Source organism: Mirounga leonina, unplaced genomic scaffold (assembly GCF_011800145.1).
Source record: "Mirounga leonina isolate KUSES-001 unplaced genomic scaffold, KU_Mleo_1.0 Mir_447, whole genome shotgun sequence".
Classification (NCBI taxonomy): domain Eukaryota; kingdom Metazoa; phylum Chordata; class Mammalia; order Carnivora; family Phocidae; genus Mirounga; species Mirounga leonina.
In genome coordinates this window covers 5,631,980-5,659,929 of record NW_023270757.1, presented here as the reverse complement: position 1 = coordinate 5,659,929, position 27,950 = coordinate 5,631,980, and the positions used below count along the sequence as shown (strand labels likewise).

The 27,950-nt window shown below is 40.3% G+C and overlaps 1 protein-coding gene across 1 annotated transcript in view; it reads right to left on the bottom strand.

Moving 5' to 3' along the window:
* FREM1 (FRAS1 related extracellular matrix 1) overlaps positions 1–27,950 on the bottom strand; it is a 236,825-nt gene that overhangs the window by 4,330 nt on the left and 204,545 nt on the right. Inside the window, exons 31-38 of the mRNA XM_034987965.1 lie at positions 22,162–22,291; positions 18,952–19,024; positions 12,991–13,140; positions 11,243–11,481; positions 10,398–10,445; positions 9,992–10,120; positions 9,671–9,799; positions 9,110–9,225 (exon numbers count right to left, since the gene is read on the bottom strand). Coding sequence (XP_034843856.1) covers positions 9,110–9,225; positions 9,671–9,799; positions 9,992–10,120; positions 10,398–10,445; positions 11,243–11,481; positions 12,991–13,140; positions 18,952–19,024; positions 22,162–22,291 — 1,014 coding nt within the window. The remainder of the gene's footprint in view (positions 1–9,109; positions 9,226–9,670; positions 9,800–9,991; positions 10,121–10,397; positions 10,446–11,242; positions 11,482–12,990; positions 13,141–18,951; positions 19,025–22,161; positions 22,292–27,950) is intronic.

The window sequence follows — 27,950 nt, the reverse complement described above, 5'->3', positions numbered from 1 at the left end:
TTCAATGAGTATTATGTTGTTAAAATGGCAGGAATTCCTTCTTTTTTATGGCTGAATAATATTCCTCTGAGCATACATGTGGCATGTATTACAACTTCTTTATTCATTCATCTGTCGATGGACACTTGGATTATTTCCCTGTCTTGGCTACTATAAATAATAAACATGCTATAAACATGGGGGTGCAGATAGCCCTTCAACATACTGTTCTGATTTCCTTCAGATATATTCCCAGAGTGGAATTGTTGGATCATATGGTAGTTCTATTTTTAATATTTTGAGAATCCTCCAAACTGTTTTCCATAATGGCTGCACCAATTTGCAATCCCATCACTGTAACACAAGGAATTCCGTTTCTCCACATCCTCACCAGCAATTGTTATCTCTCATCCTTTTGATGATAGATATTATAACAGGCATGAGAATTATTCATGAATTATTCTTGCAGCTAGCTAAATTATTCCTATAAGCAATATTTGGTTGTTCCTAATTCCCCAATGGTGCCTATTAAAAGCTCTTTAAAAATGCCTTAAGTAAAAAGCTAATGATTATTTTTCTTCTTCTTCTTCGTCTTTTAATACAGAAAGTTTCAAACAAGAAACAAAGTCACCATGATCTTGCCTGGTTAATATCCATTGGCATTTTATTCATTTTGCCTATGTCTTTCCAAACTTCCAATCCAGTTCTCTGCTTTTCCAGATCACATATGCAGAACATAATCTATCCATTTCTTCATGACTTTTCCCCCACTAAAACCAGTATTTTATTGTTCTATCATGCATTGGTGACTTCTAGGACTTCTGAGATACGTAAGTCTCTTCACCGCTTCTCTGAATGTCCTCAGGCTGCTGGATTTGGGTTTTGTGACTTGGCTCTGACCTCATTATTTACTGTCATCTCCTGTCTGACAGTCACAGAGGATACGAGAGCCCAACTTCTTCCCTCCTTCTCACATCCAGTATGGTAATTCTAACGTGCTGAGGGTTTAGAACTCAGAATACCAAATGTGTGGTCTACGTAGGCCGAGGGAAGGCTCGAGGGGCTGCCTCAGTAAATATGGTGCAGTGAACAGAGCAAAGGAGATCTGAGTTCTCTTCTTGCTCTGCCCCTAATTCCCTAACGGCTGTAACTGCAGCCTCACCTTCATCATTAGAAGTAACAGGGCTTATTCAAGGATATTTAACATCTCCTCCCGCTTTAAGATTCTTGAAAATATTGTGAAAACAGACTTTGTAAAATCCATTTTAGCTGGTCAAGTACAAGCTTGATTTCTTTTTTTGTCTCTCCAAGAAGCAAAAAGTCCCAAAAAAAGCAAGATGGGAAGATAGCTGTGTTTAGGATACGTAACATGTTAGACCATAATTATTTGTAAAAGAAACATTTAGGCACTGGTATGTTGATTATTTTACAAAAATATTCCTTTTCCTTTATGCCCATATACACACCAAATAGTGTGAACATTATCTATATAGATGTGTATAGAGAGGGATATAAAAATAAAATATAGAAACATATACATATAAAAATCTTTGGGCAGCTCTGAAATTTGAAGGCATTCAAAGTGTAGTAATAAAAACAAACTTTAATCTTTCTCGTTAAAGAAATAAACATCTACTTCTTTGAAATGTTTTGATTAAGTATAGATGTATTTCAGAGTAACTCTTTAAGGCCAGGCCAGCAGGGGTTCCAGACACTCCTGTGGGAAAACAAAATGGTTTTATAGATAATGATTTATAATAATAGAATTACCAAATGTACAATGACGGCCTAAGGAAATGAGCCGATGAGATTACAATATGTAAATTCAAGAAATACCTAATCTAGGAGTCTAGCTCCTCTGGGTTGGAAAAATAATAAAACACCAATGGAGAGGAAAGGAGATTGGAGATAAAGATTGAGTTGAGTTAGCAATCTGATTAGGGACAAGGAGAAAAGCAAAATTTGCTGTTCCTGAAACATGGGTGCTGCAAATGACCCTCTGTAAAGGATCTTCAGGGAAGAGAGCCCCAGGAAACACAGCTCAGAACTGAATAATCCCTGATACCAAATCAAAAACATACTAATATTAATATTAATTCTAATTAGAAAATCTAAGATCATCGCCTAAAATTAATTCATGAGAAGGTAAATATCCGGGTTGTGAAATGGTGAAACTATAAATTTTATATCACAGAAGGAATGGATAATTCCCAGAATACATATTTTTCTTCCTTTTATATATGTATATATTTAAATTAAGTTTTTTATTTTAATCCCAGTATTGTTAACATAATAGAGTTATATTAGATTCAGGTGTATGATATAGTGAAGAATACCTGTTTTGCAAGACAAAGAGGGTGGAGAAGAAGAAAACACAAAAAACCTGAAAGGTAATGGGTCCAGGAAGGCAGGGAGGCCCATCTGATGGTAAAAACATGTTTAATGGTAGAGGAGGTCTTAGGGTTCAGAGAAAAATTATATGGAAGAGGTGGCCCTGCTGCCCCAAAATACTTCTTTTAGAATAACTGAACCAAAGGAACATGGAGATATTTTCTTTTTCCTTTTAGTTTGCTTTTAACTTGCCCCTAGTCATTTTTTGAAATGTCTGTAGCTAGTATTAACCGTTCTTGGGGTAATCATTCTCGTCCTTTCGAAATACAATGCATATTGAAGTATCACACAAATACAATCAGATCAAATATTCATTTTCATTTTTTCAAATAAAATTTGAAAATTAAAAGCTTTTTATGATATTTTAAAAATCTCAGACCATATGTATTTTCTTTACCTCTCTTACACATTCTAGAATACCATCAGAAATGGTATTTGATAGATGTTCTAAGTTCTGGACCAATCTGGTAAACAGATAATGTGTAATTTGGAAGAGTTTTATTACTGATAGATACATAATCAGTCTCTTTCTAAAATATGATGGAAAAACTCCAATTGTCCCTAAAAACTTTTTTTGTTCTGAAAGTTTTCTCAGTTTTATATCTCAAAAGAAATCACAGTTCTAGAGCTTAAAATAATTCCCTGAGATGAGGTTACCAAAATAACTTCAAAATAATATGAATAAATTACTCTGAACCTGCTTGTAATACCATGTTTGACCTACTAGATATGATCTTTAATACCCTTGAATTAATAGGGGAGATGGAAATTTTCCATCACTGCTATAATAGATTTTATAATAGTTATTATAGCACAAAATATTATACTCCCCTCTCCCACTCCCCCTGCTTGTGTTCTCTCTCTTGCTGGGTCTCTCTCTGTCAAATAAATAAATAAAATCTTAAAAAAAAAAAAAAAGAAAAGAATTTGTACTTCTATTTGTACTTATGTTCTCATATGTGCAATCAACAAATACAGCTTGTAACTCACATTATTGACATTTAAGTCCAGAGACATCAACTTAATGAAAGCTAAATGCTGCCATTTAAATTTAGTGACTTTCACATTCTTTTTTTTTTTTTTTTAGATTTATTTATTTACTTTTAGAGAGAGCAGGAGAGGGGCAGAAGGAGGAGAATCTCAAGGAGACTCCCCACTGAGCAAGAGCCTGATGCTGTTGGCCCCATCTCATGACCTTGAGATCACGACCCTGAAATCACGACCTAAGCTGAAACCAAGAGTCCAATGCTCAACCAACTGAGCCACCCAGGCACCCCACTGACTTTCACATTCTTAATAGAGCTTTGTGAGAAGCAGATGTGGGAAAGAATTGTCAGGATTGTATGACACCTTACTGATGTAAAATGAAGGGTTTAAAGACTTGACATAGGGGCACCTGGGTGGCTCAGTCAGTTAAGTGTCTGCCTTTGGCTCAGGTCATGATCCCAGGGTCCTGGGATCAAGCCCCATGTAGAGCTCCCTGCTCAATGGGGAGCCTGCTTCTCCTTCTCCCCTTGCTCATGCTCTCTCTCACTCACTCTCTCTCTCACTCTCTCTCTCAAGTAAATAAAAAAAAAATCTTTAATAAAGACTTGCCATATAGGCCAGATGTATCTGGAGAAAGATGGTGTCAGTATCTCTGCAGCTCATTGATGAATGAAGAATGATTTAGTTATTGGGCTGTGAGGCCAATACTGGGGGATAATACTTTAAGATGCAGTCTGGTCTAGACATTTCCAGTAGAGTAAGTACCCAAATATTTGTTGAATGAATGAATTTACAAACTGAGAACCTGACTGTACCTTAAGTTTGCTCTGAAAGATTATTTTGATTCCAATCCAAAAGAAATTAGGGTCCATAATTTATTAAAAATCGTAGTGTGGGGCACCTGGGTGGCTCAGTCATTAAGTGTCTGCCTTCGGCTCAGGTCGTGATCCCAGGGTCCTGGGATCGAGCCCCACATCGGGCTCCCTGCTCGGCGGGAAGCCTGCTTCTCCCTCTCCCACTCCCCCTGCTTGCGTTCCCTCTCTCACTATGTCTCTCTCTGTCAAATATAAAAATTTATATTTTATATATATAAATATAATTTATTTATATAAATATAAAATTTATATATATAAATATAAAAAATATATTTATTATATTATAAATAATATTTATAAAAATAAATAGTTTATTTAAAAAAATCATAGTATGTCTTTGCTGTGAAAGATACAAAATACTAATACATAGTTTTGAAACCTATTTTAGGTTAGTATTAATTAGTAAAAATATATATTTATTATATTAGAAATAATATTTATAAAAATAAAGTTAACATAGGTGTGCTTGTCAATTCACCTGAGACGAGACAGCCCCGATCCTTATGGAGCTATTTGGAGAGTATAATAGAAATGAAGTCCACGAGCGAGTGATTTTGCTTCCCCAAATCCCTTTTGTTTTATCCGTAGAATGTAGATAATAATACATGCTTCCCTCACAGAAGGATGATGGGAGGATCAAATAAGCTAGTATAGGTGAAAGAATGCTGTAAACTATACAGTGTAACATAAAAGGAAGTCGTTATTGGCAAGGAGGCATGTAGAACTGGGTCAGCCTACTGTAAAATGATCAGGGTGTAAACGTGCTTAAAGCCAAGGTGCAGACGAGATCTTAGGTCAAATGCACGAGGAAGTAGCTAGACTTTTAAATTAATTTGGGTCTCAAGTTTATTTTTTATTTTTATTTTTTAAGATTTTATTTATTTATTTGAGAGAGAGAATGAGAGACAGAGAGCATGAGAGGGACGAGGGTCAGAGGGAGAAGCAGACTCCCCACCGAGTAGGGAGCCCGATGCGGGACTCGATCCCGGGACTCCAGGATCATGACCTGAGCCGAAGGCAGTCGCTTAACCAACTGAGCCACCCAGGCGCCCAAGGGCCTCAAGTTTATTATTGGGACAAGGGAACTGTATCATATTCATAGATTTATGACAAGATTAATAGATGCATAACTAGTCTTCCTACTCTTTGTACTCACCATTAAAACCCAGCTGCAATTAGATGGATCAATAAAATAAAAAATATATTGGGGAACTAATGTAGGTTGGTCACCATGAAGTTATCAATATTATTACAAATTGCCATGATTTCAAAAAAATGAATTTTGACACCAAAAAGCAAGAAGATTATAGTATCAGAGTAAAGAACAGTCCTTCTAAGAAAAAATACTTGGTGGGCGCCTGGGTGGTTCAGTCCTTAAGCATCTGCCTTCGGCTCAGGTTATGATCCCAGGGTCCTGGGATCGAGTCCCACATCAGGCTCCCTGCTCCGCGGGAAGCCTGCTTCTCCCTCTCCCCCTGCTTGTGTTCCCTCTCTTGCTGGGTCTCTCTCTGTCAAATAAATAAATAAAATCTTAAAAAAAAAGAAAAGATACTTGGTGGGCGCCTGGTTGGCTCGGTCATTAGGCGTCTGCCTTCAGCTCAGGTTATGATCCCAGGGTCCTGGGATCGAGCCCCACACATCGGGCTCCCTGCTTGGCGGGAAGCCTGCTTCTCCCTCTCCCACTCCCCCTGCTTGTGTTCCCTCTCTTGCTGCGTCTCTCTCTGTCAAACAAATAAATAAAATCTTAAAAAAAAAAAAAAAAAGAAAGAAAAGATACTTGGTGACCCGATGCCAACATTGATGAAGGGATGGAAAGATATCGCTCAATACACCATGTCTTTACTTTTCTCATAACATGAAGAACTGGTTAGAGCTTCATTATAGGCCGGCAGAGTTACCTGAACTGTCATCTGAGGACCGCTGGAAGATGAACAATAAGACTGCCTTCAACCTTAAGGTCTGGATTCATGTCGCTCTGTTCACCTATATTTTACCGACACATGCCAGCAGCAATTTGATCTGGTAACCCCGGCTATAGTATAAATGCGCTTCTGTACACCCCCTCATTTTTGTCAGTATAGACACCATACCCTCCTCTTCGTAACATGCTGCAGTCTTCTCCTGGCTAAATCAGAGAGCTTTTATTCCACACCAGAGCTCTTTCCTCAAGAAGGAAAAAAGACCTGTACTCTCCCTCCCTGAGCTATCAATGCATTAAGACAAACGTTAAATAAAAGTAGGACACCCAGTTACTTGGGTGGAAGAATGTCTTCAGTGTCCCTTAACATACAGCAATATGGGAATGTAAGTATTTAAACAATAATTATTTTTAAAATTAAAAAGATAGTTTAACTTACTTCATAGCACCCACTCATCAACAAAACCCTGAAAGCCACTGATTAACCTCTATAGTACTCATACTTAAGACATGAAATACATCAATGAAAAAAGGGTGGATACTTTGACCAATTTTTAGAAAGACTTAAAATATATTTTTTTAAAGATTTTATTTGTTCATTTGAGAGAGGGAGCAAATGAGCACAAGCCTGGGGTGGGGGGACAAAGGGAGAGGGAGAAGGAGGCTCCCCACTGAGCATGGGGCTTGATCCCAGGACCCTGGGATCATGACCCGGGCTGAAGGCAGACGCTTAACTGACTGAGCCACCTAAGCGCCACAGACTTTTAAAATATTTTATTAACTCTTTAAAAATCTAGTTATGGGGTACCTGGGTGGCACAGTCAGTTGAGTGTCTAGCTCTTGGTTGTGGCTCAGCTGGTGATCTTGGGGTTGTGGGATCAAGATTCTCCCTCCCTCTCCCCTGCTCCTCTCCACCCTGCCCTCTCTCTCTCTAAATAAATCTTAAAAAAAAAATCCAGTTATAATTTACATACAGTAAAATGCATAAATTTTAAGTATTCAATTCAATGAACTTTCACAATTATATATATATCCACGTAACAACCACCCAGAGCAAGACGTAGAACATCTCCATCACTCTAGAATCTTACCTCATGCTAGTTTTTAGTCACCCTACAATCCCTGCCAGGGATGACTGTTTTTTTTTTTTTTTTTTTCTCATTTGTAACACCAACTAATAAATTAGTTTTTCCTATTCATATAAATGAAATCATATAATATGCACTCTTTTATGTTGGGTTGCTTCCTCTCTACATGTTTTTGAGATTTATTCACATTGTTGGAGGTTTTAGTAGTTCATTCCATTTTATTATTCATAAAATAATCAGAAAAAATATTTATCTATTTCCTTGTTGATAGAGAAAATATAAAGAACTCTTATAAATCAAAAAGGCAAATGACCTAAACCATTATTATTTTTTAAAGATTTTATTTATTTATTTGAGAGAGTGAGTGACAGAGAGAGAGAGAACAAGCAGGGGGAGGGAGAGGGAGAAGCAGACTCCCTGCTGAGCAGGGAGCCTGACACAGGGCTCAATCCCAGGACCCTGAAATCATGACCCGAGCTGAAGGCAGACTCTTAACTGCTTAACTGACTAGCCACTCAGATGCCCCATACCCAAACTATTATTATTATATAAAAAAAATAAAGGTGCTATGAAATTCTTGTGAATGTCTTTTTAGCATATATTTTTTTTAAGTTTTATTTATTTAAGTAATCTCTACACCCAACATGGGGCTCGAACTTGTGACCCCGAGATCAAGACTCACATACTCCTCTAACTGAGCCAGCCAGGCACCCCTTTAGCATAAAATTATATCTCTTTCAGGTAAATACCTAGGAGTAGAGATGTTAGGTCACAGGGTAAATGTACGTAACTTTATAAAAAACTGCCAGACAACTCTACAAAGCGGTTATACCATTTTACACTTCCACCAGCATATATGAGAACTCCATTTGGTATTGTCAGTCTTTGTGATTTTATAGTGGGTGTGAAGTGGTATTTCACTGTGGTTTTTATGTGCACTTCCCAGATGTCTAACGGTGGTGCATCTTTTCATGCACTTATCAATTATATATCTTTTCTTATGAAGTCTCCAAGTCATTTGCTATTTTTTTTTTAAGCAGGTTGTCTTTTTGTTACAGATTCACAGGAATTGTTTGTATTTTCTGGATTTGAGACCTAGATCAGATGGGCAATTGGAGATGAGCTTTGCCAAATGTGGTTTGCCCTTTCACTTTCTTAGCAGTGTTTTTAGATGAGCATAACTTTTTTGAATTTGATGAAGTGCAAGAGCTGACTGCTATTCACCAGGGACTTCTCTAGTCTCCATGTCCAGCCATGGGGCAGATTAGTCTAATTGCATTGTTCTGGATAATATCCAGGTGGGCAAAAAGGGGGGGTGGTGGTCAGGGATAGGTATGTATGCATTTTTAAAGTCCTTCTGGGCTAGATAAATTCTGTTGTCATGATTTGACAACAAGCCATCCTTCACTAAGTGTTCCATTACCCACCGACCCTTTGTCCAACTTGCCTGGTTCCATAATCATCACTGTCCCTGACACTGTCGTAGGTCTGATACTATAAGACCTTTCATTGCTATGTATTTTCAAATTACTGGGCAGGAATCCCTACTTAATTTTAAAAAAAAAGATAGAACCTGCAAGGCTGCTGACTCAGGAAAGCTCCTCTGACTTTCTCCAAAAGACCGAGAGAAACTAAAACGTAGAATTTCGCCAGCGGCACAGTCTTCACAAAGAGAGATACGTCAAAATACATTATCAAGGTAATCTCAAATCCATTCTGAACTACAGAGCTCTCCTGGGCTTCCTAAAACAAAACCAAGTAGATATTAGACATTCAAGGCTCCAGTGAAGGCAGCGACCCCGCCGCTGCATGAGAAAAGAGAGAAACAGTACAAAAGAAAACACTACTTAAAGTGACAAAGGGTTTCTTACTGTTCCTTGCAAGCTCGGGCAGCTGTGTTCCAGGAGGCTTTCTGCTCTGTGATCAGGGAGTGGCAGTAGCCTGAGTGATGGTGCCAACCAGCTGGGCAGGATTTACGTTCCACCTCCTGAAATACAGTTGTCCATGTTCACATCAGAATGGTCTTTACCACCTAGAGCCTGCTCTCAGCATCAAGAGTTCCATGAGTCCCCTAACTTGACTAGAGTAGTTCTGTCACCAGAAAGGACGTCAGCTCTTATCCCGATTCTCCACCTTGAGGAACGTGATGGCTTTGGACAGAGAACACTACTGAAGTCAGCACTGTTTCAATTGTACACTTTTGACATTCTAATGATTAAGCAAAATGAGTAAACACCTTCTTAAATTTTATCGATTAACAAATGTGTTTTGTGATTTGTGAAACACCCCTTGGGCCATATTTTCCTCTTCACCTTCAAAGTAGAAGGAGGGCAGGTGGATGTAGCAAGAGCTGTCAGATCATTTCCTGTCTATCAGCATATCACAGAGCATAGAGCAAGCAGAGATCCTTCGCAGCTCATCCCATGTCCCACCTCGCTTTGGGAGCTCCAAGCTTTCCACGTAACTCCATCACATTTGTACAGCTTTCGGAGGCTTTCTTGGAAATGGAAAAGTCCCTTTAATTCCAGTGTGCAGTTCTTTGGAAATGAGGGCAGCGGGTCCTATGGGAAGGAGAGGTAACGTAGATTTGACTTAACGTAATCTGATTTGTCAGGTAGCGTTTGTGTTGGGCCAACGATCCCCAAGCCTGAAGGCTGTTTTATAGCCCAGCAAACAGCTTGTTGTAAGATGAATAGGAAGTAAAAAGATTTCCCTACCTGTCTGGGGAAGTGTGAGTCAGTTGTGGATTCTACCTTATCTGCCTGAGGCAGCTCTGCCTCTCTGCTTGTCTTTGGTAACTGACGAATAATGGATACTTTGGCCTTCCGTTGGTGAGATGGAGAGCCGTCCTCCTCCAGTGTCAGGGAAACCGTTCCGTGATACTGGAGGAAACCAGAAAACAACAATAAAGAGAAAGCAAACACCCAGACAGCAAACAAAAAGGTTTGCTGGAAAAATGAGCAATTCAAAAGTTGGGTTAAAGCAAAAAGGTAAAAGGTGTTTGTTTGTTTTTTCTAACCACCAAGCCTCAAAAACAAATGTCAAAACAGGCTTTTAAGAAATACATAAATACAGAAGAAATTTTAAAAAAATAGTTTCACTAAATACTTTGCATCCAGAAATACAAGAAATTTAGCGATTCTCTCAGACTATGCTTACATTATAGATGATGTCGGTTCCATTTCTATAAACAGAGGATGGAAGAACCTGAAATCAACAAAGTACAAAATATGAACAAAATTGGTTTGAATAATAATAACTAGCAACAGGCTAAAACCCTTTCAGTAAGATCTTGTTAGTGCTGAAAAAATGTTAAAATATATGTTACTTAAGATTTTCCATGCCCAAATCATTAGAATTTTTAAAATCACTGGACCTAATCACAACTTACCAGTGTTGATTCATACATTCATAGTTTCAGTTATAGAGAAAAGACATCCTTATTTTCTTGGTATATCTGTGGCACACAGAGGTCCAAGTACACACACACACACACACACACACAGAGTGTGTGCCTAATTAGAATCCTATGCTAATAAGGTCAAAGCCACGGTTTCCACACCCAAGTAGATCACTTAATCTCATTCTGTTCCAGGGTCACTGGTTATCCCCTGTTTGTTTTGATCATAAAGGGAACCAAAGCAGAAATCATATGGGTGAGTCAGTACATCCATCACCTCAATTAGTACAAATTAAGGCAGTGGGCAGCGTTATGATATCTGTATACAAAAAGCACTGCATGGGGGTGCCTGGCTGGCTTAGTCGCTGGAGCATGGGACTCTTGATCTTGGGATCCTAAGTTCGAGCCCCACGTTGGGTGTAGAGATTACTTAAAAATAAAATCTTTTAAACAAAGTGGGGGGAGACTGCGTGCTTGTGCAAGGAACCATGGCTCCCATTCACTATGCAAATCAGCTTCTTCAGTTTCAGAACACTTATTAAAATTTTTTTATTCTTCTACAATGTCCTCTGCACATCAGATCCCAGAAGTTCCCCATCCTTACCGTTTTGCCATTCCCCCGGGTCCTAAGCTTCATACGAGAAAGATCTGGAGACTCAAAGCCCTGTCGGGTGTCTCCCCTAGTGACTGCCGGCCACTTGTTAGATGTAAGGGGTCTTCTTTCCAGATGAAAGGAACCAGAAGTGGTGGGTGAGGAAGACCCTGGGGACAGCAGGTGCCAAATGCCCTTCTTCCGTGCATTGTGCTTGTTGGGGTTGAAGGAATATGAAGGATGGCACTGCCCTGGGGGCATGAAAGATGGCAGGTCAGTTCATGGTACACTAACGGGTAGATCACATCGACAAGCCCCTGCAGCAGCTTGTCATTAAACTTAGATGGATGGTTCCCCCCAGATGCTGCCTCTTTGCCATTTGCCAGAACTCCTTTACTCTTCATCCGTTTCCATGCAGGAAAGCTGTGCTCTTCGGCACTGCAACGGGGTGGTTATAAAGTCACGAAATGGATTTCACAAACCACAAACGAAAGCCATTGCCATAATTTTATAATCAGACCACGTACTGGGGTAACTGCCTCACTTCTCTTCATGTTATAGCATTCCTCAGGTTTATTCACTGATCAAGGATCATTCGTAAACCCTGCAAAGTGCTCATCCTTTCCCCAGTCTCCTAGGGGTAGATGCTGGAATCGTTTGAAGAGGCGAAATCAAGTAACAGTTATAAAAAATTAGCATTCATCTGTTACAGAACAAAGACCCAGTAAACCTTAACGGAGCTACTTCTACTAGAAGCATTTCCAATTAGTGTGACAAAAATCTAAACCCACGACGCTCATGTGGCTATTTTGTATTTCATGTGTAAAGTGTGTATTTCATGTATTTTATGTACTTACTGTGACCAGAAAATTCTACCGAGAAAGAAATGAATTTGGCCATAAAGGTGATGGGGAAAGATGTTGTGGAAAAAATGAGTATCATAAAGGCAAGGGGATAGTGTTTATTTTTATCATAGGAAAGAGAAGAGGTGAGAGTGGATTTTAGGTAGGGAAAACATACCATGGGGCATGACAGGTGTAAAAGCAGAGGTCTAAGTCCACGCATGGTACCTGGACACTTGTCAAATCCTAAATTGACACCTAAGTAGAAAATATTTGGCAGAAAAAAAAAATCAGAGCACCAAGGACTGTGCTCAGTTTTTATTTTATTTGGTTCACAGGGTTTTTTTTTTGTTTTTTGGGTTTTTTTTTTTGCAGATACTATCCAGGACCTACTTGGCTCTGCAACCCAAGGTTATTCATTAATATTCTCCAGCTTCTCCTGAATCTCCTAGCCAGCTGTATCTTTCACAACTGTTTTTCTCCAATTCCTTCCTCTCTTAGAATTTTCCTGGTCACACTACAGTGGGGGCTCAGATTTGAGGCATTAAGAGCTCTCTTTAACAGAGGAAGATAATTACAGCCCTACAAACTCTGGGGGAAAATAATTGTCCATAGATTCTCACCAACATTGTTTCCCCCTTGGTGAGAACAACAAACGGGTAGGGGAAAAAAAAACAAAAAACAAAAAACAACCATGCCACTGACTTGTTGCTTTTCTCAAACACTAGTTCTTAGCAGGAGGAAAACCACATGAAGCAGAAACCAGAATAAAGGGCCTACAACATGACTGAGGTTGCTTTCTTGACAAGAAATTAAGCATTTTGATTTGAAGGCGTTATCAAGCACACTGGCTGTTGAAAGCAAGCAGCTATAGTGCCAGGACTGCTCCTGATTTCAAGATGAGGATCAAAAGAATACCTCCTTTTGAGTCCAGAATTTTCACTGCAGCTTTTGTCTTTGTGCCAAGAACCGCATTCACAGGGGAGTTCAGAATTACTTCAAAGGCCTCATCGTCTTCCTCTAATCCGTCATAGGTAATTGCTATATTCCACATCTTAGTTGACATTCCTACAAGAAGTAAACATTTTAATTACTCTTTAATTGCTATTTCAATCACCTAGGTGTCAGAGAAATATATTAATTAACATGTCTACAGCTCGGCTGCAGTAGCCTGAGCGAATTATTGTACTGCTAGCAACTCGCTCAAGTCCTGCTGTTCTCCCAAATAATATTAAAAGACCACATTTGTTCCTGGACAATGATGATTCCGTTTCAATGCAAACACTGTAACAAAAAAGTAAGCTGCATTGTGCAAGGGATGAACAAAAAAAAATGGTTAGGAGATGAGATCCAAGACTTACTTCCCCCACCCCTGCCCCGCCCCTTCTCTCCTTAAGAATAAACAAGTACTGCAATCTTAAAATCTTAATAGTTTCAAAACTCTTAAGAGGTTGGCAGAGACAGTTAAAAGTGATTATTGGATGGTACTCCATGCTATTCGTGGAACCCTTGAAATGATTGATTTCTAAAGACAGCTGCCTCCATCCACCACTCAGCTTCCCGAGATCCTTCTAGCCCACAAATGTTTTTTTCTAATGATGTAATACTCAGTATTTGATACTTTCCTCGAGAGAATTTATGGGCTGGGGGTTTTAGAAACAGACTGAGCCCATTTTTTTTTTCTCCTTCTGTCTGCCTTTGCTCATGGAGTTACAATCAAGCTTGGTTCACGGCAACTTTGTGAACTTAATACCCGACCATTTCGATGGTCCAAACATAGCCCCAGCTATGGCACCACGGAGATGGGACACAAAGCAACCCCGGAAACACAAAATATTAAAGCTGGAAGAAACTTGTGAGATTGTCTGATCCTGACCCGTTTCCATGACGCGGATTACAGGATATCCCCCTTAATTTATTTAGAAGAGAACGTGGTGGAAGAAAAAAAAGAAGAAGAAGAAGAAGTACTGTTTAGCGGAGAAAGAAGGCTCAAGTTTAAGGGGGGAAAAGAAAGATAACAAATGTGTGGTTTAGCTTTCTAGGACTGTTTTGAAAACTTTTACTCGCTGGCATTCACTCACTGGCTCTTAGAGGGGTTTTATTCCCATAAACCCATCTATCGAAGCAGTCAAGCATTTTTTCCCGAGCCTTCTCTTCTGAAAATCTGGTTTCCCTTCTCCCTGCACATTGTCTGCTGCAGATTTATGCCTCGCAATTCTGCCATCTATATGACAGCCTCCTTTGTGAAGATGTGTCACATACAGATTTCATGATCTAATCATTTCCTCGATCCCCCGCAGAATCCATTGGAAAGATGAAACTGTTCATTTATCCTACTCCTGGCTGCACTTAGAGGGAAACAAAATTAAGTGCAGTTGAAATAATTTTATTTAAAAAAAAAAACAGGCTGACAACGGGTTTGTTAAGCTTTCCGTATCAACTGAATCCCTAAATCAATTACTTTCCTAGTCTTTGCTAAAACAGAAGTTGCAACACCTAACATAAAATGCCATGTAATTCCCACCTTGTGGATGGAGGGATGGATCGACCCATCAAAATACACATTTTGTATCTATTACGTACTTACCTTTAAGGCTTTAGATGCCATGGAGAACACCAGAGGTGTAACGTCAGCATGCCCTGACCTAAAGGAATTTAAAAGCTCTTTGAAGAGACAAGATGTAAATACCAGGAAAGGCTACTGTGCAAGGCTATGTATGATTAGCTGCCAAGAGATACAGACTAGATGGTAAATACTGTATGTATGTGGGCGCCAGAGTTGGGAGGTTTGGGAGGGAGGGAGTGGGAAAACAGCATAAGCAAAGGCAGGAAGGTAGCAGACCAAAGGCCTTGAACAGGGAGGGCTGAGCGAATGAGCTGGCTGGACCAGAGCTCACACCATGGAACAGGAGATGGTAAAAAAGCTAGGGCAGTTTGTGGCCAGACTGCAGAGAGCCCTGGACACCAGGTGCTGGATTCAGACTTTAAACCATAGGCAACTCTTGAAAATGGAGGTCTTAGAAAAACCAATCTCCATGTTACGAAGGAAGATTTAGGGGCCCAGGAAGATGGGCAAAGAGGCTAGAAGTGGGGAGGCCATATGGGCAGCTGTTGTAATAAACCTGGCTGGAAGGGATAAGAGACCAGACGGTACAGAAAGTACATGAATATTAAGAAGTTTAATGTTTAAAGAACTGTTTTGACTCTCAAAGTGCAAAAAGTTAAGCATTATTCAAATAAAACTCCAATACAAAAAAAAAAAAAATCCAAGTTCCAACCAATTGCCCTCTTACTGTTAAGAATCATTTTTTTAAAAATTATAGTACCCCTTCTCCCTCCCAACCCCCCCAAAATTAAAGTTTTTCTAAGACCTTATGGAGTAGAACCAGAGGGTTAGAGCAAATCTCTTCCAAATTTCATTTAAGCACTTTCTGATTGGTTTGCTTGCATTTCAATTTTGTTTCTATGCCTACCAGGTGTGCATATAGAACCAACTTTTCTAGGTTAATGAGATTGGAAGTAAGAACATTCTGGGTTTTTCTTTTTCCTTCCTCTCCCATTTTCAAGGTGCAAAGTAGTTGTTAAATCACCGAGATTATAAGCAATTTCAGAAGGCTTGAACTGGCCTCCGGTTCCCATAAAACAAAAGGTGCTGAAGAAAAGGTGTCACTTTATGCAGACATACCCCACTTTACAGAGTAGGTCAATTACTGGATATTTTCCTGCAAAGCAGATTCCACTACTGAAAGACACCGCCTCAGTGTTTTTTAGTAAATGCCATTTTAGAGATCTGTTCCTCTGGAAAACAGTTTGACTAGTAGGAATGATTTAGTCTCAAGAAAGCAGCAAACCTTTCAAGAACACATATTTAAAAGGAAAACAATCATTTTCTTAAGAATATTTACACTTTGACTCAATCAGTCACAATACTTGAATGCAAAGTAGGCAGGATTAGTTTGGGGTTCAGTACAATGGCAGGAAGATGAAGCTCACTAGACTGAAAAGTTACCCGTTCCTCTCCAGCACCCTCCCCAAAGTTCTCAAACCTTCTAATATCCCACTGTCTTTGATTTCTCACTCTGTTTCTTTGCCCATCATGGAGGCTATGTTTTTGAAAAAAATAAAAGATTGCTTTGGGCAAAAGCAGTGGGGGTGGGGGTGGGGACACCAGACCCAGAAGAGGCAAGGTTTAACAATATGGGAGTAAATAAACATTTACAGGACCTGGGAACATAGGGAACTTTAAAATACTCTAAAGTAAAACTTCAGCTAATGAAACCATTTCTGGCTAGTCAATTCCAAAACAATGAGCAGGCAAGTACTGTTCCTTTTTAACTTGTAAGATTTTTTTCTTAAAATGTCTAAATAATCCCTAAAATCACGACCAGTTAGAGCCTCCAGAAGTCATCAGGATCTACTCAAAATAGTATGTAATGAAGCGGGGGAAATCAGAGGGGTAGATGAACCATGAGAGACGATGGATTCTGAAAAACAAACTGAGGGTTCTAGAGGGGAGGGGGTGGGGAGGATGGGTTAGCCTGGTGGTGGGTATTGAGGAGGGCACATTCTGCATGGAGCACTGGGTGTTATGCACAAACAATGAATCATGGAACACTTCATCTAAAACTAATGATGTAATGTATGGGGATTAACATAAGAATAAAAAAAAAAGAAATAAAAAAAATAGTATGTAAACTCTTGTAGACAAATCAGCCTTTATCTTAATCAGTGGAACCTCCTAGAGGTGGATTTCAGAGCCTCCTCTAAGTGTGATACTTTCTAGTTGCCATCAGTCCAAACAGAGCACCTGGAAGACTGCTCAAAATCTACTGAAAGCCCAAATCACTCCAGATCCTGTGACAAACAGGCCTCAAATAATAAAGACAATATACGACAAAGACTCTTGGTTCTCCAAAGTGGAAAGGTTTGAACTGCCTTAACATGAAGTACAAAAGGGACATACACAGTGCAAATGCACCAAAATCTTTCATCTTCAGGTTGACCAGAACACTCTTGTGTTGCCTTGCAGCAACCTGTGGATAAACATCAAATACCTTATGGGAACAGCTCTTCTACAAAGTAGGTCACTTGAGGAACAAACTTACATGAGTCAGGAAATGTAAATATCATAGGAAGGAGGCCAATCATAATATTGGGGTAGTTTCATGTCAAATTTAAGGATCATTGTTATAGGTTGAATTGGGTACTCAAAATCTTTATGTTGAAATCCTAATTCCTAGTACTTCAGAACATGACCTTATTTACAGATGTAACTGGTTAAGATAAAGTCATACTAGAGTGGGCCTCTAATCCATTATGATTGATGTCCTTATAAAAAGGGGAAATTTGGACACAGATGCATACATAAGAAAGTCATGTGGGGACAAGGGCAGAGACTGGTATAGATATAGCAGAAGCCAAGGAACACCAAAGATTCCAGCCAATCACCAGAGCATGGGAGATAGGCATGGAACAGATGCTCTCTCGCAACCCCTGGAAGGAATCAACCCTGCTGACCCCTTGATCTTGAACTTGTAGCCTCCAGAATGGTGGGAAAATAAATTTCTGTTTTTAAGCTACCCGTTTGTGATATTTTGTGAGGGCAGCCTTAGCAAACTAAACTAATCACAAAACATCATGCTACTTGTGATAAATGGCAGAAACGCATTTCTTTTCTATGTTTACTATAAAGGATGTCAATTTTGGGGTGGTGATGATACTTAGTCTACTTTGTTTTGCCTTTGCTTGAACCATCACGTATCAGTGGCAGATAATGGCAAGAGTTGTGACTTGGTGGAATGTTCTCAGAGTGTAGAACACCTCCTCTGCAGGAGAGCACAAAGCCCGAAGCCCTGGCTGCTTCACAAGGCCTTTTCCATTTGCCCCTGGACAGAGGGATCCACGTCCATCCCAGACCAGAGGAGAAGAGAGAACCATGCGTGCAGTGAAGGAGAGCTACCCGCCCCTTCAACAGAAGCCAGGGAAGGAAGGTGTGGATCCAGCCTCAGTGCTTTAGACACAGTTCCCCAAAAGTGTGTTGGTCCTTCACCCTGAAGTCCCCTCCTCCTTCTTCTTCTACTTGCTCAGAATACTCATCTCCTCTGGGAAGTTTTCCAGGATTCCCCTTAACCAGAACAGTAGCTCATCTCTTGGGTCCCAATATACTCTTAATGAGTTGTTTTCATGTCTCTGTTTCCCACATGATAGAACACCTTTGAGAGTAGGCACCATGCTTTATATTCCCTTTTGCACCTGGCAGAATTTTTTCCACAGATTTAAAGCAAAATATGTGCTATCTAATTAATCTTCCCTGGAATCTCCTCATTTCAACCTACTCCAAGAGAAATCATTTAGAAATGGCCTCATGCGAATATGACTTTCTGAAAATTTCCATCAAAGTATGAGGCAATTAAATTAGCTTAGCTTTATGTTAGGACTCCAAGTAACTTTTTATTTGATTTTTTTTTGTCTTTTGGTTTTTTTTTTTTAGAAGGGGGCAGGGGGAGAGGGAGAATCTTAAGCAGGCTCCAAGCCCAGTGCAGAGCCCAATGTGGGGTTCAATCTCATGACCCTGAGACCATGACCCGAGCCAAACCCAAAAGTTGGACACTTAATCGACTGAGCCACCCAGGCACCCCCGAATAATTTTTTAGATGACACCCTTTTCTGGATTTTTTGGATGTTTGCTTTGATATTTTTATATTTATTTGTTATGAGTTTTCTTCTCATTTTAAATAAATATTCACTTGTGATAAAGTGAAATATGGGGGACAAAACCTCAAGTCCAAACTGATCTCTCTTGGAGTGGCTGAAATAGGTCCCCATGACCTGCACACATTCTTACAAAAACAGGAAACAAACTGTAGACACAAAACATACCTGGGTCAAACTGAATCAGTTTAGATGGAGTCAGAATGAAGTCTTTTCCAACTGTAGCTGACACTTGGTTGACCTTAAGAGGAAAAAATGTCCTTTTTCAATAAAAATAAATATTATTTTAATAGAGAAACATCTAGTCTAGTATCATAGTAGATTAAACTAATGCTCTTTTTTTTTAGGGAGGCTCTCCACCCAACAACCCAACATGGGGCTTGAACTCATAACCCCAAGATCAAGAGTTGCATGCTCTACTGACTTAGCCAGCCAGGCACCCCAAACTCATGCTCTTAAATCTGTTTTAACATAAAAGTTTTTTTTTCAAATTATAATAAACCATTTTAGATCTAGGCTACATGAATCTTCCTTAAACTTAAATTTTTTCTTAGACTACTATCAATGGAAGTAAAAGCAAAGCTTTTTTTTTCTCTTTTTCTTTTTGCTTCTTTATAAATGATTCGGTCATTGGAGAAAGCAGCATAAATCTTAAACACTATTTTTCTCTTCATGATGAGGATCCATTTATTTCATCCCCTTCCTTCTACCCCAAACTGGCTTTGAAATCATGCCTCAGAGGAAAGTGGGGGGGGGGGGAAGCAGCGGCAGTTGCTCCCCACAAGTAGCTTAAGGGTGTCCTATGAGTTTCAGGGCACGGAAGGCCTTAGACAAGTTGACCTGAAACAAGTCTGATCCATTTTCCTGTCAGGACGAAACCACCCTTCTTCACAGAAATGAATAAGAGCTCCACGGGGCTGGCCGACCTGGTGAACGGCCACACAAAATCAATCCACACACACCACAGAGGGCTTTTGAGGCTTCACCAAGTCAGTCATTAACAACAACAACAAAAATTACGCTAGTCTGAAGAGACTATTTACTGATCTGTTCCCCATTCCCAGGGCTGAAAACCAGAGGCGATTTAGGGCTCTCAAGTCATGGCCTTATCTCCCCCAGAGGGAGCCTAAATCCGTGTTAAGAATAGTGTCCTTGGGGCACCTGGGTGGCTCAGTCATTAAGCATCTGCCTTTGGCTCAGGTCATGATCCCGGGGTCCTGGGATCGAGTCCCACATCGGGCTCCCTGCTCAGCGGGAGCCTGCTTCTCCCTCTCCCATTCCCCCTGCTTGTGTTCCCTCTCTCGCTGTCTCTCTCTCTGTTAAAAAATAAATAAAATCTTAAAAAAAAAAAAAAAGAATAGTGTCCTTGGGGGTGCCTGGGCTCAGTCATTGGGCGTCTGCCTTCAGCTCAGGTCATGGTCCCAGGGTCCTGGGATCGAGCCCTCCATCGGGCTCCCTGCTCAGCGGGAGCCTGCTTCTCCCTCTCCCACACCCCCTGTGTGTGTTCCCTCTCCCGTTGTGTCTCTCTCTGTCAAATGAATAAATAAAATCTTAAAAAAAAAAAAAAAAGAATAGTGTCCTTGGCTAGTGTGAAAAAGAAGTCATCAGATGAGAATGCGGTGTAAGCACGAGAGGTAGCTGTTACTTCGCCCTTTTTTAGACATTTAAGATGATCAAGAACGTGGGTTCTTCTATTTCTTCACTTTCATACAAAGAAATGAAGCGCACCATGGAAAACTTCAAAGTTCCTATTTTTATGGCTTTAGACATTCCCTCCGTTCGTCACCAAGGGCCCTAAGACCTGCGAATGGGTCTGCAGTGGAAACATTGTGCTGAAGAGGGTACTTCCTCCTAAGCTTCCATTTGCACTTTGCGCACAATGCCAAGGCTCCTCCTGAACAGCCTCGCATTGTGAAAAGGTGGCCCATTGTACACCTGTAGCCGCCATATGCCGGAAGTTACATTTCCCTGCATGACTCTTGCACGTGCAATTACTTGGTATTTTACCACCACTGAGTTGACAGAATCCTATGTGGGAAAAGGAACGGTCTGCGGCAGGCTGGTGGGAGCAATCAGCTCCGTGAAGGTGCACGATTCAAACCAAGGCAAATAACACAGGGAAACGTGCTTTCTCTTCCTCTGCTTCTGGTCAAGCAGCCAATATGCTCTGGTATGGAGTGGCACCTGTGCTCTGGGTGGAGCTGTCCCTGAAGCCTCAGGGCCATATTGGATGAAGGCCTGCACACTCAGTGGGCAGGTTCGCGGTACGCATTAAGCCGAAGTAGACCAAAGGTTCCATGTCAGGCCACATATGTTCTTTCTACCTGGCCAGGTGAATGGTATGTGGCCCCAAACTCTAGACTGGGGCATATGGTGCTTTCTAGAAACAACCAAAGCGTTATTTAAAAACCATTCAGGCAGATTTCTCTTTGCATGAACAATCTGCTGGGAAATTATAGGGCATACCAAGTTGTCTAATGTTTCACTAGCAATAAAGCACCCACAGATCTGGGAAAAAGAGTCTATGCCCCCTGGAAAGGTAAATACCAAACGCAGATATGGCAGAATTTAGGTGCACAAGGTTCTGAGGGTGATTTGAATGTATTATTATAATGGAGAATGAACTGAGATGGCCATTTTTTCCAGAAGCTAATATCACTGCCTCTTTCATGGGATTGAGGAGCGGAGTCTCCAAGGCTCATTCACCATTGTTGGTTGGTGAAAACTTTTCAAGCTGTCATTCTCTTGAAGTGTTACTATGATAGCGACTCCTAAAAAGACCCTTCAATTCTAGAAGCCATAAGTTGTGCTCCATGGTCTATGCTGACGGAAAGGAATAACAAGCTGACTAATCTACAAGTGATTCCTGAATATTCTTTATATTTTGGAGGCCTGGATTGAGAGGTGTGCTTCTAATTTTAACTTGGGTGACTCTTAAGATAAGTTTGTCCTTGATTTTCCTCATCCACTAAGACCATAGGAAGTGATCCTGGTGGCACACTAAGAGAAATCCTTCTGGGGGCTGAAATTTGTTCTGGGACCTCACAGAAGGTCTTGCATACAATTTTTCTTTTCCAAAGCAGAGTTTGGCTCGATTTACTAGGTTGGATATATCTCCCTGTAAAGTCAAACTTCAGGACTTAATGACTAGATTTAAAAACTAAAAATGGGTTTGAAATACCATATCTAGGAGCGAGTGAAGCTAGATAAAGGGTGGAAGGATAAGAAAATGTTAGGTGTAGAATCTCTAAAATAATGTGCTAATCCTGCAATTTGCAATTTCCTTGGTTACTTTGGTTTCCTTTTTAAGAAAATAATCAAAGGCACCAACCAGGAACCCAAGTTTTAGCCTGACAGTTTATATTTTAGAGCTGTTACCTTTACACTCACGAAGGCTGAGTCCATGGAATATCCCCTTCTGGTAATTTCCAAGGGCAACATGCCCACATTCTCGCAGACCTCATATTCAGTCTGTGACCATTCAATATGAGACCACTTCAATTCCAAACTGTGCATGAAAGGAAAAGAAAAAGGAAAATCATTTTTTAAAAATGCACAGTAAATGCCTTTAGGGATCCTCTGCTTGGTAGGAGATTGAATCACTGGTTCATATCCTGGTGACAGACGTGGTTCATCAACCTACACCAGTGCTAAAAATTCCTTATGCTTATTTGATACATTTTAGCTCAAAAAGAACTTTTACTAACAATCTCATCTGATGCTTACAACAATGCCATGAGTTAGAAAGAGTAAGTATTAGAGTTTTATTTTACAAATGCAGAAACTAAGATTAAAAGGCTGTCAGAGGGACTCAAACATGAGTCCTCTGAAGGGGCAAAGGAACCAGGAGCAGTGAAGTTCAAGGAGACATTTATTTATGGAAAGGACATTGATAGGAAATCTTCTCTCTTACTTTTTGGCCTTCACGGGTATATGAAGAACTGTTCCAGACTTAGACCTTCTCTGAACTTGGGTTCAATTTAGTAACTAGTTATCTTTCAGGATGTGCCTTGGAATTACAATATGCATGGGTTTTATAACCATTATCTGTTCCTTCTTCTGTTCATATAAAAGGGCTGACTGACATGTAGTTTGGATGCAGCAATACAACTGAAAAAACCTGATAAATAGGGGGTGGTCTTTTTCACACAGTAGATTTAGTGAGCCCAACATTGGGTGGAAACTGTCTACTTTACTCCTCATAATATAGAAACTTTCCTTTTCTTTTTCAGAAAACTGGAGAAAATCAGAGTCACAAGTGTAGAGGACACAGGCAATCTTCACAATGATCATTTAACACACTTCCGTCATTTTGTTTCTCTCATTTTCCTTCCATTCTACATCTGCAAACCCCTCAGTGGTTGCCTTACTATATCCCCAATCTTTCAATTGGATGTAGGCTCTTTCTTCTAGATTTTTTTTAAAGATTTTATTTAGTTATTTGACAGAGACACAGCAAGAGAGGGAACACAAGCAGGGGGAGTGGGAGAGGGATAGGCAGGCTTCCCACGGAGCAGGGAGCCCGATGCGGGCGGGGCTCGATCCCAGGACCCTGAGATCAGGACCTGAGCCGAAGGCAGCTGCTTAACAACTGAGCCACCAGGTGCCCCTCTTCTAGATTTCTTAATGCATATTTTTTTACAATTTTTTTCTCACACAACTAGAAATTCTGGGTGCCGCCATGTAGAGTATGGGTTTCACGGGGTTCTCCAGGCTTTGCTGGGGGTCCCCAGCATATAAGAGCATATTCATATTAGAGTAAGTTTATCCCCTAATATCCACTTCATGTCTTTGCACCAATCACGTCACAGTCACATACTCTAAGTTCACCAGCAAGGTAAACTCAATAGCACTGTCTGTTACCCCAAGGACCATGGGCTAGAGCAGCAAGGTAGTGTGGGAGCATGGAGTCATGGCAGAAGTTCATGAATCTATATAAACATACATGTTTATTCAATCAATACATATGAAATTGTTACTGGCATGCTGGGCTTCATAAAATTTTGACTTGAAAACAGAATCCTTGTATAAGAAATACTGGGATCCTCATGGGTCTTCGATGTGACTGAATTCAAATCTGGCATGGAGCAGTCAAGAAATAAAGAAATAAATGGCTATGCTTAAAGAATCCCAAGATAACACACAACCGAGGCTATTATAAATACCAATAAAAATAACATGTGGCAAAGAATTCCTAAAGGACCCCACTAAGTGAGAAGGGGGAAAAAAATCAACAAGATGGATTGGGGCAAAGGACAGAAAGATGAAACAGGAAGGCAGAAGAGCAGTGGGAATGAGTGAAATAAAGATGGGTGGATTTCACCTAAGTCTCAATAAGGTTTAAATTGGTTTCAATGTCCAATCTTCTGAGAATCCATCCATCCATCCGCTGCTAATGGGAACTATGACAAGCAAAAATTCATCAACGTCACTCTGCAGATCCAGGTGACCTCAAGGCCTAAAGCTAAATGCAATTTGATTGCTGATCTAGATCCATAAAGGGACCACGCAGAGTGCTGTTCAGCTTCAAAGCATAAAGGGCTTTGGTGTTTGGGAAAGTGCGTGCATTTCCCTGATGCATGATTAGAATGCTGCATACTGCTTACAGGGTAAGGTTGTCATTACACAATGTTGTAGTTTCTTTTCTTAAAACTCCTCACTACAAATAATAAAGATCTATTGAAAAACCACGAAATTAAGCCATGCTATATACTTTCTAGAAAAACATCTAAATCACGAAGCACATGCACTTCCATAGGGTAGGTATCAGACGTGTTTTGAATGTGTTTGGTTTTTGCAGTACTGAATTTGAGATCTTTCTATTGCTGAGACTTGTTGCTTAAATTCTACGCAAACACCTGAGGGAAAAGAGAAATTCCACCTGCAAGAGGTCACACAACTGCATGCTGGGCATCATGTAGACAACCAGATGCAGGAGCCCATGAGAGAAATTTGGAAAGCTCTGGATGTGTAGGGGTCATGCAGACAAGGCTTGGGTTGAATCTTCACATTTTAACGATCCCTCCCTTGTCCTAGTGCCATTGGGCAAATCTCAATCTAAGGTCAGAAATGAAGTTTATGGACACACTTTATGTGAAACACATATGGCGATCATTTCAAGTCATTTAGCAAGAAGTGAGAATTCCTTAAAGCCCCAGGTCATGGTTTCTAACCTGGACACTATTGGCTTTGGGGCCAGATAGTTCTTTGTGGCTGAGCTGTCCTGTGCATTGTAAGATGGTTAGCACCATCCCTGGCCTCTGCCCACTAGATGCAGTCACATCAGCCCCTCCAGTCAAAACTGCTTCCCGAAATTTTCAAATGTCCCTGAGGCGTAAGTTATCCTCAGTTGAGAAACATTTCCCTCAGTGATTGTGGGGTACTTATCACAACAGGAAATTTGATTTAAGGGGGAAACTAAATTTGAATTCCCAACAATCGCTACTGTGAATGGAAGACATAGGATTGATCAGTGGAGATTAAATCGGATTAGAAGTCACGAGGCTTCTGGTCCCTCTGCCATGCACAAAATGATCTCAAAGTGCAGCACAAGGAAACTGTCTTGCTTTGTTTTGTTTCCTGTCTCCGTTTAATGTCTCTTCTTTTGTTTAACTTCAGCACATATTTTAAATTTACATATTGCCTTGTTATATTTTATATATTCATATAAGCAGTGATATGATTATAAATATTTTAACAATGGACTCTCCAGAGGGAAGATATGTGTGTGTGTGTGTGTGTAGGTGTGTGTGTTTAATACTGATTTAAGGATGTATAGGACATAATTTATAAGTAGAAATATTAGATATACTACACTTTTATTGTAGATTTCACAGTCAGCTGATTCTTAGATAACATTTTTGTTGACGTTCCTCTAACTTTTGCTATGAATATAAGAAAAGCCATTTAAATAACCAATTTAAAATTGCAATCCAGGGATGCCTGGGTGGCTCAGTCAGTTAAGCATCTGCCTTTGGCTCAGGTCATGACCCCAGGGTCCTGGGATCGAGCCCCACATCAAGCCCCACATCAAGCCTCACATCGAGCAGGGAGCCTGCTTCTCCCTCTCCCCCTCCTCCCCGCTTGTGATCTCTCTCCCTCTCTTTCTCTCTCTCTCTCTCTAAAAAAGAAATGAGATCTTTAAAAAAAATAAAAAGTAAAAAATAAAATTGTAATCCATCCCTAAAGCCCAGCATCTGTGATCCCCCTTAGCCTGACCAACTTTTTCATTTTCCAAAGTAGTATCATGTAGAACATACTATTTAATTTATTTAGATATGAAGTATGCTCCCAAGTAAACAGGGGCCTTTGGCTCACTGATGTATTCCCAAGTCCCCTGGAGATTGGCTGGAAAACAATAGGTGCTCAATAGATACTTGTTCAATGAATGAAGGGACCTTGTTTAATCACTGTTTCCCAAGCTAAGTTGATCACCGAAACCTTTCGTCTCCCTGGCCCTATTAACATCATATTTCACAAAATTTGAAAAAATGCTAGGATAGATGATCCTCACATGTTCTTTCTAGTCCTTACTCTGGATTCTTTAGCTATGATTGTACTTTATATTAGAGTATCGAGAAAGGATGGTGTTGACAAAAGAGCATTGGACCATAAAGCATGATTGCTTCACACACAACCCATGGTATTTTCTGAGTATGTGCATGATTCTCAGCATTTGGCAATGTCTAGGGACAGCTTTGATTGTCACAGCTGGGAGGAGGGCGATAGTGGCGTTTCATGGGTAGAGACGAGGGATGCTGTAAATAGCATGCAATGCACAGGACACCCTGCCTGCCCCAGCTCACCCCCAGCCCGTGACAAAGAATTACCTGGCCCAAACTGTCAATAGTGTTGCTGTAAATGTTTATATATATATATATATTTTTTTTTTTTTCCTGATATTTCATTTTGTGGCTACTTGAGTCATTTATATGAAGAAACAATTAACTGAAAGACTTGGGATTAAAACCCCAGCTTGGGATTTGGGACATTAATCTAGGTTAACAAGAGTGTGTGAAAAAGGCACTTAGTTGTTCTATGCCTCAGTTTCCTCACTTCCCAGAGTGTAAATAATGATGAGTCTGTACTTCAAAGGGCTTAAATGAGCCTTAATGAATACTCATTAAGTATTTTGAGTTTCTCAGTGAAAGGTTTTATAAAGCTAAAATCGTGATTAAATTATTCCTCCAACTAGATCTTCATGTATAATCAAGTAGCATATGACTTAAGAAAATTGAAAGGCTAAAAAATATTGTTCCGAGTATTCTACAACTTATCAATTCAGAAAGGATGTTATTAATCTCCATAATCTCATGCTAGGAACACCTGTGTTTCCCATTTTGTCTTTCTCTTGTGGTAATGAGAAAACAGTGTTTAGCCAGAAGCCAGCACACTAAGCACCCAAAACAAGTGCTTTACCGTCAGACACATCTCGCAACCACCTATTAGTGTGTGATTCTGGTCAGTTGCCCAGTCTCCCGAGGTCTCAGTTTCCATTAGCTTTAAAGTGAGAATTATACTCATGTCAAATGGTGAAAATTAAAATTCATTTATATGTATAGAGTGCTTAATAAGCGCCATTTCCCTTTCCTTCTTCTGCGCTTTCTTCAATCTATCCGGAGACAAACACTCCAACTTCCGGCTTGCAGGTAACGTGAAATCTTTACCTCACCGAGAGTTTCAACCTCTTCCCCTGAAAGGCGTTTCATAAAAGTTGCTAAAGCATCACGGGGTGTGCCTGTTAGAAATTCCTTTGCTGTCTGATCTCTATTTGTCCCTTCTCTTTCAAAGCCAGGAATGAATAAGGGGAGCCAGAGGGAGGAGAAGAATCAGTCCTTGGAATCGTGCAGCAGCTGGAGAAGCCACCCAGAGCGATGGAGAATTTCAGCACGGGTCAACTTTTCTTTTGAAGTTCACTTTTTGTCCCCAGTGAGGACATGAAAGAGATCAATGCAGGAGATGCGTGAAGAAACTGCCTTGGTCAGAAGCTGGCTGCATTCCGTGGTCTGCAAAGGCATTTTTTGAACAGTGTGGGTCCTACGTAGCCGAGTTTGGGAGCTCTGCGGACCATCTTGAGATGGGAGCGGGGCTAGAGAACCGATCCGGCGTGTGAGTGAGTCACGCCAAGGCACGAGCCAATAAGATGAGCGCTCACTCGGAGGTCTCGC